This window comes from Acomys minous (assembly GCF_964271855.1).
Source record: "Acomys minous genome assembly, chromosome: 13".
NCBI lineage: Eukaryota > Metazoa > Chordata > Mammalia > Rodentia > Muridae > Acomys > Acomys minous.
In genome coordinates this window covers 19,908,518-19,927,137 of record NC_140495.1, presented here as the reverse complement: position 1 = coordinate 19,927,137, position 18,620 = coordinate 19,908,518, and the positions used below count along the sequence as shown (strand labels likewise).

General features: G+C 49.9%; 1 protein-coding gene across 1 annotated transcript in view; it reads left to right on the top strand.

Annotated features, from left to right (window-relative positions):
- RAB6B (RAB6B, member RAS oncogene family) overlaps positions 1-18,620 on the top strand; it is a 63,399-nt gene that overhangs the window by 27,956 nt on the left and 16,823 nt on the right. Inside the window, exon 2 of the mRNA XM_084754556.1 lies at positions 972-1,030. Within this exon, the coding sequence (XP_084610682.1) occupies positions 972-1,030 (59 nt within the window). The remainder of the gene's footprint in view (positions 1-971; positions 1,031-18,620) is intronic.

The window sequence follows — 18,620 nt, the reverse complement described above, 5'->3', positions numbered from 1 at the left end:
CTTACATGCTGTGCACAGTAGATTCAGACCCAGGGAAGAGCCTTTGAGTCTGTGGGTCCCATTGGGCTGCCCTGCCCTGCCCAGGCAGTATCTTGGCTACTCTACTAGTCCCAGCCTGGACATGGCCTGCTGGACATGGGAGAGGGCAAACTGGAGAGAGCTGGTGGCCTTAGGGGCCTTTGCTTTCCCTGTGAGGGATACCTGTCTTCTGCAGCTCTCTTAACCTCTCTGGACTGTGGCAGAGTCCCGATGGGACAAGAGTAAAGAAGTTTTTGTTTTTTAATGTAGTGACCTAACAAATGTCCCTTTATTAGTCTTCTTCCCCTCCCAGATGGCTAGAAGCACAGCAGTTGGCATCCCTGTCACTGCCATATCCTAGGGGACCTACACAGGGTTGTGTCAGACGTCAACGCCCGCAGTTTGGGAAATTAGCAGCATTTATGGGTCTCCCGGGAGACTCTTGGCTTCTCAGCCATACTAGCAGTTTTCAGTTGGGGGTTTTTCTGCCCCGTTTAGGGAGTTTACTAATGTGTAGTTAAGCCTGCAGTTGTTACAGTACGTGGGAATCCTCTTGTCCTTTACACAGTGGGATCCAGGGATGCTAAAGGCCCAGTGTTGAGCTGGACAGTCAGGCACACCCCATGGGGAGTAGACTTGCCCTTGAGAGACACTGAGAAAGACTGCTGCCTTCCCCTGCCCTTTTTTCTCTCCGAATGCTTAAGCTGAAAAAAAATGGGAAAGGGCAGGCCTCCTTTCCCATGGCAGCTGGCATCCGACAGGTGTGCCGCTAGACAGGTGTAGACAGGTATAGACCCTCAGCACCTTGACTTGGGGTCTTTTTCCTTGGGGTTGGCTTACCCCTTTTCTGTGGTTCTTGTACAACAGTCTTTCTTCCCAGTGCATGGGTTTAGAAGACCCTGACAGTTGGGCTCATCTTCTATCTGAACCCCTCTCTCCTTTTTGCCTTGCAGTCGGGAAGACGTCCCTGATCACGAGGTTCATGTATGACAGCTTCGACAACACGTACCAGGTGAGAACCCTTCTACCAACACTCCCTCCTCCTCCTCCTCCTCCTCCTCCTCCTCCTCCTCTCCCTCCTCCTCCTCCTCCTCCCCTGCCTCTGGTCTCTGCCTGCAACACCTCTCTGGAGGCCACTGCCAGCCAGCCTCAGGATTGCTGAGATCAGAGTGGGGCAACTCCAGGTCTCTGAGGCTTCTTACTGCTTTGAAGGGATGTCTTCCCTGAGTACTAGGCCTAGGCGGGACACAATCTCAGAATCTCGATGTTGAAAAGGAAACTTTTTTAAGGGAGAAATCCTAAAGCCAGAGAGGGGATCTCTTGCTCTTCACAGGCAGGTTGGAACTGGTACAGTGTTTGGCTGTGTTGGGACAGACAGAAGATGGAAGATGAAATCCAAGAGCAGTTAGGCACGGGGGGGGGGGTGGGGGGGGGTGTTGGAGGGGGAGGAGTGCACCTCAGGAGTGGTCGTGTTGGTTGGACTTCACATACACGTAACCCAGATCTCTCTCTCTCTCTCTCTCTCTCTCTCTCTCTCTCTCTCTCTCTCTCTCTCTCTCTCTCTCTCTCTCACACACACACACACACACACACACACACACACAACACACATTCTCTCCTCTCCACCGTGCATATACATACTCAGATTCCCTGGACTCCACACCCACTCAGCCCCCATCGCCATCGATGAAGCACACCCTGCCACAGAGAGACATGAGTGGTGAGGTTACCTTGCCCTGTGTGATCAGGAGACTGGACGTAATGGCCTCAGACACAGGCCTATAGGTGACCCCAAACCAAATTCATGGAGGGCAGAGACATATGTGTTTGGTATCTGTGGTGGTGGAGAGGGTGGAATTATACAAATAAAGTTTTCTGACAACTAAAGCGTTTTGCCAAAGCTGTAACACTTAGGCATTTTAACTATTCATATACGTGTGTGTGTGTGTGTGTGTGTGTGTGTGTGTGTGTGTGTGTGTTTTTCTTAAGGTACTGGTTTTTCCTTAGGATATGGGTAGTTAGTTCTCCAATTCCTTTCTCTAGGCTGTGGGTCCTGTGGAATACTGATTCCCAGACATGTTAGTGGGTAGATTACTCAGACAGGGGAGTATGTGGTTTCAAGGAGAGCTGGGCTGTTTAGACCAGGGACTGCTCAGGGATCTTTCCTCAGCCTGGGGCTTCAGTCCTGCTGAAAGCAGATCCAGCGAGGGTTTTGAACATGGAATCCCTGCGTCATCACATTCTCAAGGACAAGTATTTATAGATCCACTGGGGCAGCTGTTCCAAGATGTTGCTCCCCACCGCTGGGTATGGAACAGCTCACCACACTTCTGATTCTGTTTGCTTGTCAGGGCCCTGGACCACTCATCCTTTTGCTCCCCTCACTCTGCAATGGGTGGGCTGAAATCCTGTATCGTATGGACTCTAGACAGATTGATTGTGGCGAAGGACAGGGGACTCTGGGTACACATGACACCGTGCAGGGCTTTGGGACATTGATGGTGGCCATGCTGTTGTGTCCTCCCCAAGCCAGGCCTTCGCATCACTTTGGTCTCACTGTGGAGCAGGCATGACAGCTCTAACAGACTCCCTCCTAAAGTCTCACTTTGTCCTCTGTGCACACATGGGAATGTGTGCACCTCTGCACGTGCACAAGTGTTATTACGATTATTTCACTCTTTTCCCTTTAGGTTTGTTTGTTTGTTTGTTTTTTGAGACAGACGCATGTGGCTCCGGCTGCCCTTCAATCTGCTGAGTAGCTAAGGCTGACCTTGACCTCCCAGATCTTTCTGCTTGCTCCACTCCTGGCTCCTACTTGATTCTGTTTATTTATTTATTTATTTTTAGTCATCTTCTTCCTGTTTTCTGTTGACATCACATTGAAAACCCGCAGTGAGATCTTCAGCAGCAGTCCACAAGTCATCTTTGAAATTTTGCCTCCCCACCCCCACCCCAGCCCCTCACCTAATTGCCCACTCCTGGTCACTCACTCAAGTCAGCCTTTGTTTGCTGCTCCCTGTGTGGTGGCACTGGCACCGCCTGAGGCTCAGTCCTGTCCTTGTCCCTGCTCTGCTCTTCTCTGCTCTGAAAATTCTTCCAAGTGCCCAAAGCTTGAAGCAAATGTTTACCCTGAATACAGAGGCCCTGCCACTTGCGTTAGCTCTCCACAACCATGAGTGACCTGCAGCATACTGTCCTTAAGGCTAGTTGGGCCCCTCAACTCTATGGCTACTCCTCTGCCTGCTGGTTTTTACCTGTGTTTTGGGATGCGCCAAGCCCAGGATCTTCCTGGAGGCCATCACTGTACAAGGCCTGGCCACAGATGGTGTCGCACATGCTCACTGGCACAGTGGTGGCTGCTTGCCTCTCGGTTCATTGGTGCCTTCAGACTGAGAGCCTCCCAGCTCCACTGTCATGCGAGTGGAGAGAGATCACAGAACAGACACTGCTCTCCTCGTGGATGGCAAAATTGCCTGACAGTGGCTTTTAACAGCCTCAGGTGGAAGTCCTTTCCATAAGCCCTTTAAGAACAGTAATTAGGCTGAGAGGCTAGGCTCCACTTCTCTCTCTCTCTCTCTCTCTCTCTCTCTCTCTCTCTCTCTCTCTCTCTCTCTCACACACACACACACACACACACACACACACACACACATTTTAATGACTCCTCTGGAGATGAAGGAGGACAGGCTTTGTTATTTTGTTTTTCTTAGCATAGCAGCAGAGGTATATGGGGAGCGGAAAAAGTCCCCAGGGGCTCTAGGGAATGAAATGTACTTCCTCCCAGGTTGTCCCCCTGCACAGTGGCCATGCCTGTCACGCTTCCACCAATACCCTGCCGTTTCCAGCAGCCAGTACAGCATGGCGGAGTCTGGACCACTCAGTCGGCTCCCATGACAGTGCCCTTCTCTTCTACCATGTGTCTCCAGGCCCCGTCCTCTCCTCCCCTTCAGTCATTCTGACAACAAGTAGTTGTGTGGTGTAGGACTTGGTCTGCTGAAAAGCAGCAGAAGAAAGCAGTCTGGCCAAAGAGCCTGGTCCGCCCTCCGTGGAGCACAGAGGGCAGAGGCCCACCCTCACTGACAGCCAGTCCCACTTTGGTCTGGAGCGGAGCATGCAGGAGGGCCTGAAAGACCACAATGCGGCCCTGGGTAAGGGAGGTTGGGGGTCCTCTTCTGGACCTCTCAGAAAGTTCTCTCTGTGGGTGCTGATGAGCTGCCATTTTGCTAGCCCTGGGGCCCTTTGAAGAGCCCATCTTCTCCCTCTATCTATGTGGAAGTTTTACACACACACACACACACACACACACACACACACACACCCTATTCTCTGCTAACACGTGTACTCTGCAGTTTCTCTCCACCTTGCCTAATCACCCACACACACATCAACTCACCTGTACAATGGAAAGCCAAGTCACAGCCAGAGGGGAATTAATAGTGTCTGTGATGGAAAAACCCCAAGAAAGAGGTTCCCTTCAAATTCTACATAGAAAAAAATGTGGACATACCTTGAAATAAGAGTGAACTCCCTTACCCTCTCCAATACACACCCAGGAAAGCCCTGTAGGCCTTAGGAGGGTCAGCTGTGTGAAGGAGCCGGGATAACAGGAGGTGTGGTCCTCTAGACGGCTGGCTGAGATTGGAAAATCGATGTGGAGCCTCTCTCAGGCTCTCTTTCCTGTCTGTAAATTAGGTAACTATTGCGGGGAGGAGGTCTGGCTGGGAGCTCAGGCCTAAGCTTTTTACAAAACTGAAAGGTGAGGAGATGTACTTAAGGCTGGGAGCCAGGGACCCCTCCTGGAATTCACACCCCACCGATACAAGTTAGAAAACTGCAGGTCTAATGGGCTGCCTCTGGGAGAGGCCCGCGGGGGCTGAAGGGCTGCTCTCAGAGGACACACTTCTGGGATGGGAAAGCGGTTCATACTCTGAAGGGGGTTTCCTAGGAAGCTCCGGTCTTGCCTGCAGGCTCAGATCTCCCGAGATCTCCTGCCTGCAGCTGCTCCGCAAGCCACGCCAGTCTGTTCTGCCCTAAGGCTTCCAACACTCCCTTGAAGCTGCCATAACAAATTATCACAAACTTGAGTAGCTTCAAACAAAAGGAGTGTATTCTGTCGTCACCATCCTGGAGGCCCCAAGAGTGAAACAGATACAAAGAGGGCTACGCTCTTTTAAGAGGTGCTAGAGGGAATCTCTCCTCCACCTTGGGCAGCTTCTGGTGGCCTGCAGGAGTCCCATTTTGGAGCCCCCTTCTCCCCAAAATCTGAGTAGAGGTGGCTGACGGATCCGTGTGGATTCTCCTCTGGGCCCTTCAGGAGGTTGCAGCATGTGTTTGGACTCTGGGGAGAAGCTCCTAAACACTTCACCCGGTGGCCCCCGGCCTTGGATTTTATTCCTGTTGCCCACCTTTTCCCCGATTGTGTGTTCTTGCTGTGGCCACAGAGACTTCTCCCTGACCCAGTACAGTAACTGGCCTCTTATCTGACAAGCTATGCTTCCTCTTCAAGGAGCATATACCACACACACACAGGCACGCACACACACACGCACGCACGCACACACATAGTAACCGGCTTCTTATCTGACAAGCTATGCTTCCTCTTCAAGGTGAATATACACCACACATGCACGCACGCACGCGCTCACGCACGGGCGCGCGCACACACACACACACACATTCATGTGGCATCCACACACAATGCCGAATCCCTACACCTCAGCCTTTCCTGAATACTTAATAAACCTGATTCCCTGGCTACTTCTGCATTCACTCATTCCTCCCTCCATGGCGGCTGCATCAAATTCTCCTCATCTCCCGCTAGCTCTACTCTTTTCTCCAGGAAGCCTTCCTGCCCACTCCAGCAGCCGTCAGTCCCTGGCTTGTCTGGACCACACACCCAAGGGACCCCCATCACTAACGCACAAGCCTCTCACCGCTCTTCACAGACAGGCCCAGCTGGTGAGGCAGGAGGGGAGGGCGAATGCTCCAGGACATGGACGATAGCTCTGGTGGTTCTCATGATGTGAGCACCGTGCCCACCCCAGGGACGGGGTAGCCAGCTGTGCTCTGTATAGCATTCTGAGGAACAGAACCAATAAAATATATTCATACATATAATTACAAATCAGGCAGCCATTCTTTATCAGGAGGAAAGTAACCACCAGATTGTGACACTGAAGGGCCAGGTGCCTGCCCTGTGACCTTGGGAACCAGCATCGCCTCCTCCAGGGCTGGCATAGGCTGGCAGTGACCTTGCCTGGCATGTCTCCCAAAGGCTGTGGGATTCTCCTTACAGAGCACCCCCATGCAGGTCTGAATCTTTAAGTTTACCAGGCTCATTTGCATGCTCATTTGCATGACTTTACCCAGAAACTTTTCATCTGATGGTTGGCTGTGCAGAAGGAGAACAGCAGAGTCATTGTCAAGGGCTTGTCATGCCCAGCTGCTTTCTGCCGTTTACCAATGCTTCTCCCCAGCCCCAGGCTCAGGCCTGGCCAAGGCTAAAAGAAGACACACATATTTGCCTTTTCATTCTCTTGCCCCCCAGAAGAAATGCTGGAGTCAATTTATGCAAATTGCCATGCAGATTTCCTCTGTAGACTTTTATTGCTGTATCTTGTCAGAATGTGTGGATGTGAAATTATATTTCATAATAAATGCACAGAGCCAAGAAGATTTCAACAAGTGCCGTAGGGGAGCATCTTGCTCAGAGATGGGCTGTGCTGGTGGAGGTTCTGTGCAGGGGAATGCGAGTAACACACCATCTCGTAGGGACCCCTGTTGTTACTGTTTAACACCACACTCCGAGGAAGATAAACGGTGGGGAGGAAACCTGCACTTGTTAATATTCCTTGCATGTGTGTAAAATAAGGTGGCTGCCATTTTTTCACAGGCAGTGCTGCTTGCAAGTGCAAAGGAATAAATTAACATTACCAGGTTGGTGGCTGAGTGTCACAATAGAGTACATCCCAGCCTCCTTCAGAGAAGACGTCAAGCAATACAGGCGATGTAGGTTCAGCCTTGCAAGGGGATCGTGGAGGCTTCTAGGCTGGCAGGAGACTCCTCAAGCGCATGCCTGTCTATTGCGTGTCTTGCTATCCCTTCCCCTGTGGAGCAGCTACCATCAGAAATGATTTGTTCCGTACCTCACAAGATAAAGAACAGAGAAGCAGCTTCGACCGTGACTCCTTGGCACAGTGGAAGAGGGGGCGCGTTGCTTCTTCTCAGATCATCCTTTCTGAAGCCCTGGAAAAACAGCAGACCTTTGGGGTGTCGATAAAGATTAGGAGAGCGCAAAGGTTCCTGAGGGGGAGGAGGATGCACAGGTGAGGACCAGTGCTTAGGACCTGACAGAGCGTGGGGAAGGAATCCTTTCTCCAGAGCACTGGCTCGCCCTTTGCCTTCATCCTGAGCATAGACTCTGAGGGCCATGTCACAACCAGACAGACAGTCTCCATGGCTTGGCTCTGCAGCTTGGCTCAGGAAGCTCTGGGTCAACTGGTTACTAGTAACAATTGCTCGTTTTTGCTTATGTAAGACAGAAGAGGATGCCCTCACAGAGGCTAACTCGTTTGATCCAACAGTCCTTAAAAAGGAATTCTGGTATCTTCATTTAAGGGATGAGGGGATTGAGGGCTAGGGAAGCTAATCAGACTCATTGGCTCATTTGGTGGAGTCCAGTATGCAGGAAACCTTGGGTCCTCAGCATGGGGCATGAGGCTGGACGCCTGTTAGCCCAGCACCTGGGAGGTAGAGGCAGGAGGATATGAAATCCAAAGCTCCCCTCAGTGACAAGTGAAGGCCATCTTGAGAGCTGGGGATATAATAGATCCTTTCTCAACACAAACAGCCAAAAAAACAAAAAAACAAAAACAAAACAAAACAAAAAAAAAACCAAATGAATACAAATAACAGCAAAGAAAATCACACTGATGCCCGTTGGACGCAATACTGATAACATGACAGCTCCTCTGTGGCCTGTCCCCAGTCACTCTGACAGACATACACTGAGTGTGCTCCCTTTCCAAAGATCCTGTGAGGGTTCCTCATCACCTTGGCTGAAGGACAGTGAGTGCCAGAGTTATGTGCATATCAAGGATCCTGGCTTTTATTCAGAGCAGAAGTAACCCCCTCCCACCATTTATACCAGTATAATTAATTCATCCTTCATGGCGTTGTATAAAAAAGTGTAAACTTGTGTGTGTCCCCATTACACACACACACACACACACACACACACACACACACACACACATCCATCAATACACAGCTCTCCTATAGCCTGTGCTGCTTACCCTTGAGAGGGAGCTGATCAAGAGGACCCGCCAAGGATGCCAAGGCTTACCTCAGTAGTTGTTTGTTCTTTTTATCTGGTGTCCCCTTCCTCTGCCATACACCTGAAGTGGGAGCTTCCTTTACAACCAGACTTCAGGTGCAAAGGAGAAAAAAATAACTAGCTCCGTGAGTGAGTGCGTGCACTGGGCTAAGTGTGGCCGAAACACTGCCTGGGGCTCAACATTTGATCCCGAGTTCCCTGGTGGCCCTGGGGACAGGAAACTCTGCATGGCCCTTGTAACTAGAAGAAGCTTTGAAGTTTGTGTTGTGGTCAGGTGTCGCTGCCGTGCAAACAAACCCACATCACCCACAGGCTCGTGTGTTTTAATGCCTGGTCTCCAGCAGGCAGGGATGTTTTGGCAAGAGGTGGGACCCAGTGGAGGAAGTAGGTCTCTGTGGGAAAGGGAGCGTGCAGTACATCTTGTTTATGGTCTGGCTCCAGTTCTGACTTGAGCACTGTGCTTCCTGATTCACTGTGGTGGGCACAGCCTCCCACGCCCACCTGCGGTGAGCAGGAGCTGCCCTCACCACCAGGATGAACCATAGCTCCCAAGCAGACAAAACAGAACCTTCCTCCAAGTTCTTTCTGTCAGGTAGTCTGTCTCAGCAACAGAAAAGTCACTGGTACTGAGGGTTCCTGGGGCCAGTCTACAGAGACATACACATGGCTGATAGTAGTGTGAACAGCAAGGCCGAGACACTCCTCAAGTGGCGGTCTGTGCTTATGACTCACAGACCTCTAAAGTGTGCTACCTGCCCACCCCACCCCACCCCTCACTTCCGGCCAACACCATTTTGTGCTGTGTGGCCCCACAGTCTGAGTTACCGCAGGCCAGAGCCTGTAGGACTACACCGAATAGCTCCTGGGAGCTCCACTTGCTGCCCTCTGGCCACACCCATCAGGCTGGACCTAGCGTCATGGTTCTCCGCTTAGGCAACATACCTCATATCCTGGCGGGTTTTCCTAGTTCTTGTGGTGTGGTTGTGGCTACCCTTCCTGTCCTGTACTCCAAAAGAGTCAGCCTGGGTTAGCTACTTTTCCATAGGTATCCCCAAGCACCCAACAGAAACGTGGTTCTGTTTCTGTGATTTCAGAGATGTTAGTCGCTCATGCTGGACAGCACACGACAGAGCGCAGCAGTTGTGTTGTTATTAAGAGAATGAAAATCCCAGCCATTTGATTTTACCAAAGAAGACCCAGATGCTGGGGTGAAAATCTGCTCTCTCAAGAGCAGCTTGAGCTCATGGCTCAGAGGAAAAAGCCCAGAAAGTTCACTAGCTCAGCTGACAGCCCTGGGGGAAAAGGCCAAAAAAACCCAAGGCCAAAGACTTACTAGCTCAAAGTGGAAAAAGCCAAAAGCTTGATAGCCGAAAAGCCTAAAAGGTTCCTCCTTCTTATCCATGCTGTCTTAAATGCCCTTCAACTCAAAGTCCCTCCTACTCTTTAATCCCTGTCAGATGATTTCTTGCTCCTCCTATTGACCTGGGGTTAACTGTATTAAATCCTGTGTACAGAAAGCTCTTGGATTAAAGGTGTGTGCTAGGGCTGAGCCACAGCCAAACAAGAAACAGGTTTTTACAGTTCACAGTCTCAAGGCTCACAATGGGATTAAATATCCTGCAACATCATGGTGGTCAAGAAGCAGAGAGAGGGGGCCTTACAAGCAGGGGTCTGGGCAAGGACACGTACCTAGTGACTTACTTCCTCCAACCAGCCCCCATCTCATACTCATCTTATGAACCCATCAAAAGATTGCTCCATTGATCAGGCCAGAGCCATCATGAGCTAATTGTCTCTAGAAATGGCACTACACAGACACACACACACACACACACACACACACACACACACACATACACACACACACGTATGCATTTAATCTCCTGGGTGTTTCTCAGTCTATTTTTGTTGTTGTTGTTGTTTGAATTTGAAACATCCCCTGTAGGCTTATATTTTGAATGCTTATTCCTCAGCCTGTGGCATTACTTTGAGGGGCTGTGCAATCCTTAAGATGTGGGGCTCTGTCTGGTAGAAGTGAGTCGGTAGGGATGGGCCTTTGAAGATTACACCCAACCCCTACTTCCTGTGTTGCTCGCTGCTTCCCGGGCTGCTGTGATGTGAACAGCTTTGACCATGTTCTGCTATTGTCATGCTATCCTGCCCAAGCAGGTGAGGCCAAGCAACTATGGACTGAACTCTTGGAAACTGTAAACCAGAGGACTGAACTCTTGGAAACTGTAAGCCAGAGGACTGAACTCTTGGATACTGTAAGCCAGAGGACTGAACTCTTGGAAACTGTAAGCCAGAGGACTGAACTTTTGGAAACTGTAAGCCAGAAGAAAGCCATCCCATTCTTGAGCTCTTGTTTCTGTCAAATATTTTGGTTACAGTGACCCAAGAGTATACACTAATCAAGCCACCAAACTTAGCCGTCACACAGCCCATGAAGGTCATCTTTCTGTCCTCACCCATGTGCCAGCAGCAGGGAAGGTTCAGAGCGGTCCTTGTCACCCTGCTGACTCACTACAACGCTCTGGAGAAGTCTCTTCCCTTCATCAGGTTTGCCATCTGTGAGCGAAGAAGTGTTCCCACATATACAGGCCGCTCCGCTTGTTAAAGCCTTGCCTCAGTGCCACAGCCTTTCTGTGTCTCTCGCCATCCACCAAGTCTGACCTGCCCTCAGTAGCATCCACATGAGTCCTCCGTCTGGAGACTGCTCTCTTCCCTTGCCTGTCTTCCAGGCGTGCACAACAAATTTCTGTCTCTTCCTTGTCTTCGTCCCGTCTGCCAACCAGAATGATCTTTCAAGAGTGCCGACTCTTAGGAGGTCCTTCTGAATTCTCACTTCATCCGGCTCCCTGGCTTCAGCACGTCTTCTTCTCAAGTCCCCACAAACCAGCCATTGGCCCCAACCATTTTTTTTGGTTGTTTTCTAAAGAAATAGGGGCTTCATACTTGCGGATGCTCTCAGCTACAACACTCTCCTGCCTTACCCATGTAGTGACCCTCTCCAATGCCCTTGGTCCTTCCAGAACAGCCCCAGGTCCTGTCCATCATTCCTCAGAGGCTGAGGAACTTCTTTTTATCATAGACCCTTTGTTCCCGTTCACTTAGAAATGTTTTTAGTTCACGCACACATTTGAAGGACCTTTCTGCTGGATTTAGAGTTCCAACTGTACCTGCTATCCGTTGTCACTGTCATCCCTATCGCTCTGCCCTTGGGTACCATGTGTCAGTTTCTTCTGGCTGCTCTCATGATTTTATCTTTTTTTGGTACTCATTGATCAGACTCTGAGTTTTTTAAATTACGTATGTATGTGTTTGTAAAGTGCCTACACTCGTGTGAGTGTGTGTGTATGGAGAGGTGCATGCCATGGCACGTGTGTCGACATCAGAAGACAGCTTGTGGAGTTAGTTTCCCCTTTTCTGCCATGGGGATTCCTGGATCAAACTGAGGTGTTCAGGCTTGTTGGCACGCACCCTTACCTGCTGAGCCATCTTGCTGGCCTAAGTCTGTGCCTTTGTTAGGAACATACTTTTCTTTCTACACCTGGGCATAGAATATTGGCTATTTAAAAATATTTCTTCCTACTTTTAGCGTCTGAATCAACTCAGGGTTGACCTGTGTTTCTTCGTTTTTTCTCGAGTGTGGCTTACAGTCTCCTCTGACCTCATCTGTTACTCACTTGGGCTTGTACCCTGCATGTTGTCTCTGTGACTTGATTCTGTTTCCAGCCTTGAGCAGGGTCCCCAAGGTGGACTTCTTGGGTCACTCAGTGTTGGACAGAGTCCACACGCAGACTTCAGAGACCCTTCACTGTGGCTTTCTCATGGCCAGGATTTTCTATACTTCTTGTCAAGCGTGGTGGCTTTGCATTCTGTCCTCTCATTTTCTAACCAGTGTGACTGTGGGTTTCTTTACGAATTGGAGCCATCCCTTGGCCTCTCATCTATTGGATGAGAATTCATAAAACAATAGGAAACTCACCCAGTGCTTCCCTTTAAGTAAATGTTGACTCATTCTAGACTTTACCTGCACTTTCTGGTACCTTCACTCGCCTGTTCTAGTTGGTTCAGAGGTTTTTGGTTTTTTGTTTTGTTTTGTTTTTAAGATTTATTTATATTATGTACACAATGTTGTGTCTGCAGCAATGCCAGAATGCCAGAAGAGGGCACCAGATCTCATTATAAGTGGTTGTGAGCCACTTTGTGGTTGCTGGGAATTGAACTCAGGACCTCTGGAAGAGCAGCCAGTGTTCTTAACCTCTGAGCCATCTCTCCAGCCTGGTTCAGAGTTTATAAAAGTTCTCATCAAGAGGGTTAGACGGACTGTAGTATGATGAGAACCATACCCCCCTAACCCCCTCTGAGGTTTTCCTCCCAAAATCTTCCGTCCTCCACTTCTCCCTGACCTTTGCCTACTGGAAAGGCCATGTGCACTAAGGACTTGCATATTCGCTCCACGTTCCCATAAGACACCAAACAGGGGAGGCCTGCTGCTCTGGCCCCTCAGAGCCCTTCTACACTCGCTCTTCCTCACTGTGATTAACAAGTTTTGTGGGTATCTTCTCCACAAAACCAGAAGCTCTTTGGGGGCAGGGACCAGGGATTTGTACAACACACACAGTAGGCACTCAAGAGTCAAGTGGCTTGACTGTTAGTTACTGACACCATCTGCCACAAAGAAGCTACCTAGGGAAGACCATGGCCACCTTTGCTGAACATCTGGCCCCCTTGGGAGAGACAGGCTCCAGCTGGCAGTGGTGTGGGCCCAGCTGCTGTGACCTGTGTCTGGGAAGTAGATGGCACCCAGAAGCTAGAAATGTTCTGGCCGTGGAGACCGAGCCAAGTCTCTCTTTCAAGCCCTTTCCATTCTGTCCTTTGAGGGCTCACTTTATTTATTCATTTCTGCTAAAAATGCAAATGAGCTCCCTCTTAAGTGGGCTCTGCTGAGCTGTTATGGCCAATGATTACCACTGTCTGACAGTCGGGAGCCAGCTAGGATGTGACGCCAGGGAAATGCAGTGACAGCTTCAGGGCACGCTGACAGCCTCGGAAATGGACTTCTAGAAGCAGAAGGGAGTACAGCTAGCTAGCTCTACAGCCCATAGCAGAGACTTCAACGGCATGGAGACCTGGCTTCCGATCCGAGCTCTGCTGCCCAGCCTGTGTGTCCTTGATTCTGGGGGAGCCTGGTTTCTTCCCTGTGCGTAGCCACTCACCCACTAGTGTCGCCCCCTCCCCCTTGCCCCCCTTTTTTTTTTCAATCTGCAGCCCTTGGAGTCTACAGCCTCCTCAGACCCAGATCACAACACAGAGCAGTTACTTACACACCTCACTGAGCAAGTGAGCGGTCTGAGGACTTGTCTGTAGTTCCGAGTCCCCGACTGCCACCAGAACCTGTGCATGTGTCTACCTGAGAGGGCTCAGGAGTACCTTGTCTCAAAGCCCATGACCGCATGCTAAGAATCCCCACATCAGTGACCAGTGGCTGAGATTAGCCAGTCTGAGACCTTTCCAGTGTGGTAGAGAAAGTATTGGCTAATCGTTGGGCTTGCCTGAGAGTTCGGAATGTGGTTTGCATCTCAAAGTCTGAAGAAATGCTAACTGTAGAAAAGCATTTCTCCAGAGGGACTGACAAGAACCAGCTCCTGAAAGTTGCCCTCTGACCTCCACACACTATTGCATGCGTGCATGCATGCACAACACATATAAAAATTAAAATAAAATAATACAAAGTAACATGTGAATTCCAAACAGCATTACTCCCTGGCATAAAGTCAATCCGGGGAAGAGGTATATGGGGCCATAACAAGCCAGTGGTGGGTCCTGAACAGCCAACCACAAGTGTTTAGGCTGTTTCCTGGGAGCAGTAGGGAGGAATGGAGTCAGATTTGTTTTGTTTTGTCCTTTAAGATGTATTTATCTTTATTTCACGGTCATGAGCGTTTTGTCTGCACGCACGAAAGTGCACCGTGTATATGAAGTGCCAGTGGGAGCCAGAAGAGGACATTAGATTCCCTGGAGCAGGAGCTATGGCGAGTTGTAAGCTGCGCCGTGGGTGCTGGGAACTGAACCTGGGTCCTCTGCAAGAGCAGCCAGTGTTCTTAACTGCTGAGCCACCTCGCCGCACTCCTAATGTTCTTGGATTTAAACTCAGAATAGTAATCTTGCCTGCTGAATAAAGACTACTTACAAGACGAGTGTTGAGGACAAGGAGGCCAGTAAAGATGGCGTTGAGGCATGAGAGGCTCAGTCTGAACTAGGAAGTGGAGGAAGAAAAGATAGGGTTGGGGTCAGGTGAAACTACAAGACACAGCACTGTGTAGTTTGCTGCCTCTGCCTTTCCTCACTCCGTCTTGATTGTTTTAGAATGTCCTCAGATTTGTTGAAACTCACCTCTACATCTATATTTTTTCTTTTTTCTTTCTTTCTTTCTTTCTTTTTTCTTTCTTTCCTTTTTCTTTCCTTCTTTTTTCTTTTTTTCAAGACAGGGTTTCTCTGTGTAGCCTTGGCTGTCCTTGACTCGAATTGTAGACCAGGCTGGCCTCAAACTCACAGAAATCCACCTGCCTCTGCCCACCCCCACCCCCACCCCCCAACTGAGTGCTGGGATTACAGGCGAGCGTCACTATGCCTGGCTGTATTTTCTTTTCTTTTTAAGTATACCTATTTGCATCATTTGGTTGTCAAAGGCTCACTGCCGTCCTATAATACAAAAGCGAATTTATTCCAACTTCTAGAGCCCTCATAGACTCAACATGGACCGAAAGTCTCCACTGAGACTCAAAACAGTCTCTTAGCTGTGATCCTTGTAAAGTAAAAAGAATGCATTCAAGATGAGACAGAAAACAGTGTCGGCCCCCAGCAGGGAAAACGTTGAATCTTGTAGCTCCATGTCCGGAATCTGGGACACAGTGTTTGGTCTCACTCACAGGTGTTCCTTAAAAACTTAGGTGCTGGTCTCCATGACCCTGGAGCTCTTGCATTCTGCACACCTGAAAAAATAGCACCAGGTGGATAAGTCCAAAGTCTGCAGCCAGCTGGAACCCCTTACATCACGGCTGCCTTGGTCTCTGAGTACCCAAGTATCTGAACCCAGAACCCAGAACACAGAAAACGGTTTCCTTAGGTGGCCCTTTTCCATAAGAAACCCCAGAGGCTCTCCAAAATGCAGTCTCCTTTCGAAGGACAGTGTTCTAAGCAAGTCTTCAGTTTTATACCCTGGAACCTTCCGAGGCTGGGGACAGATTCTCAGGTCATCTGTCCATATTGTTGTTAGCATTCCAATTCTCAGATCCTTACCAGAGTGGTGAGTCTAGAACCTCAGAGGCCTCTCACAAGCCAGTTTCGAAGGCTTATAAACCACCGGTGAGATTAGCTATAGGGGCGTTGCTTATTGCTTTCACATTGTTCCGATAGAAACAGCCTAAAGAAGACAGCCTTATTTTGGCTTGTGGTTTTTCGAAGGACTTCAGTCTATTCCAGCGGTGGCGATGTGCAGTAGCGGCACCTCCCGTCACCGAGGCTGCCCGGGAAGGAGGGAGGACAGAGGCCGTGTCCGATCTTCAAAGCCCAACCCTACCCAGCTACTACCACCAGGCAGACCCCGTTCTGAAAGGTTCTGCAGCTTTCCAAGTTAATGCCACCAGCTGGAGAACAAGCGTTCAAAACATGAACCTCCGGGACATTTCGGATTCTAACAAGTGGCCAGAACAGGTCTTAAGGAGCGGCAGCAACACGATTAGGGATTGCTCTTATGTTGTAACTTGAAGATCAGATAGAGGTGGGGAGAGAGCTGGGGGCATGGGAAGTCAGTCCCCCTCAGCAGCATTGGTTTTCTCATGCCATCTCTTTGGTCAGGCAGTTGAGAGGCTTAATAGAGACACAGTTTGTAGTCCCGTGAGTGTCTGTAGTGATGGAAGCCACCGGGCTATGCATTGCTGCGGCTTAATCCAGTGGCGTGATTCCCTGTCATATTATCTGATGACCTGTCTCTCCTCCATAGCATTGAAGTGTCTTCTGTGTGCACACAAGGGGAAAAAGGATTGTCACCGTCACAGTTATTATCACTAACATCCCTGTCACCACCCAGGTGCTGACCTTTGGGGATATGATTTCCCATGGTCTTTCCACTCTGTTGATTAAGGTTCGTTACGCCGTGTTGACAGAAGTGGCTCGAACTAAATAGAAAATGAAGTCTCTTTTGCACAGAAGAATAGGTGTACACAGGCAAGTGCTGACGAGGTGTCTCTTCACAGTCAGGGAGTCAGGCTCCAATGAGCAGTCATCCTGCTTTGTCATCCTCAACTGGGTCAGCCGTCATCACCCGCCCCACCAGTCTGCCTTCCGAGCAGTGGGAAAGGGGCAGCTTGGGGCACACTAACCTACAGAGGACTCATCCCAATGGTCCTCACCTTCACATTCTTTGATCAGATGTTTCCCAGCATCCTCGTTCTGCAGCCAAGGATGCTGGGAAACATGGCCTTCAACTGGGGCAGCCACCAGCTCAACTGTGCAATTCTCAAATTCTGTACTGGGGGATGCTGGCAGCCTCTGCCTCTGTTCCTGAGCCCAGGTATCTTGTTTTGGCTCAGGGGCCACAAAGGAGGAGTTTAGTGCCCCCGCCAAGGATCCTGCGGCACATAGAGAAGTTGACATTTCTGCCTGCTTGGCACATTCCTTAAGGTTCAGAGTAGACATGGAGTTGCTGGTCCACCCACTGGTGAGGGAGGCCCTGTCTGTAAGCACTCAGCAGTTTTAGACTTGCTTCCCCTGGCTATGCTAAGCAGGACACCGCATAGCCAGGCTAGTAGAGATTTCAGCGTGGACTCTCCCAGCTCTGAACCAACTGGCAAAGTCACGAGACTTGGTCTTTTCATTCCCACAGTCACAACAGATTGGGCTGTGTCTACAGCGTGTGGGCAGAGCTCTTGAGTTGTGGAGTTGCACGTTCACTCTAGAATAAGATGGCATTGGCACTTTTTGAGCTACTGTGCCCACATACCTGGGAAGTGACAACTTAAGGAGGGAAGGACTTACTTTGAGTCAGTTTGAGAAGGGTTTACCATCATCACGGTAAAGATAGGGAGCATAAGGCTGCTGGTCATGCTATGGCCACTGGCTGGAAGGAGAGACTGTTGATCCTAGTTTGCTTTTTGTTGCTGTGATGAAAACACCAACTAAAACCAACTTGGTGTGCAAGGGTTTATTTGGCTTATGTCACTTCTACATCACAGTCCATCACTTAGAAAAGTCAGGCAGGAGGCTGGAAGCCAAGGCTAATGCAGCGCCATGAAGGAACACTGCTTATTGGCTTGCTCCTCATGGCTTGCTCAGCCTGCTTGCTTATAGCACCTAGGACCACATGTCCAGGGGAGACATCACCTACAGTGGCCTGGGCCTTCCCACATCAGCCATTAATCAAGAAAATGCTGCCCCCAGACATGTCCACAGGCCAGTCTAGTCTGGTGGAGCCAATTGGAGATTCCCTCTTCCCAGGTGACTCTACTGCATATCAAGTTGACAAAAACAAACAAACAAACAAAAAACCCTAACCAACACAGAGAGGAGAGGGAGGATGGAGGAAGGGAGGGGCGGGAAGAGAGAGTGCTGGGTGTTTCAGTTTCTCCTTGTCACTCAGTCTGGGACCCCAGCCCATGGCATGCTGCACACATTCAGGATGGGTCTTCCCTGCTCACTTACACTTCTCTGGACTTACCCTCACAGGCAGCCCAAAGGTGTGTCTCCCAGGTGATTCTAAATCAGGTTGGCAGAGATCTCTGCGTTTACATTGAAGTCTTCCCTTGGTGTGTCTTTTGTATGCACTGCAGTTCTTCCCACGATGAAACATTTTGAACTTTTTCTTTCAAAGATTTTTTAAATTTTTTATTTATTTATTCACTTTACATCCCGGTCATAGCCCCCCTCTCTCCCTCCTCTCCTCCCAATTCCACCCTTTTTCCTTCTTCCCCCATCTCCCCTCCCTTATTCCTCAGAAAAGGGAAGGCCCCCACTACTCACCCACCCCAGCTCATCAAGTCACATAGGACTGCGCATGCACATCCTCTTCCTTTGTGACCTGGCAAGGCAAGTGATCAAAAAGCAGACAATAGAGACCATGTCAGAGACAGCCCCCACTCCCCTTACTAGGGGACCCATAGGAAGCCTGAGATGCCTATTGGCTACATCTGTGTAGGGGGGCCTAGGTCCAGTCCATGCTTGGTCCTTGGTTGGTGCTTCAGTCTCCACCAGCTCCTCTGGGCCC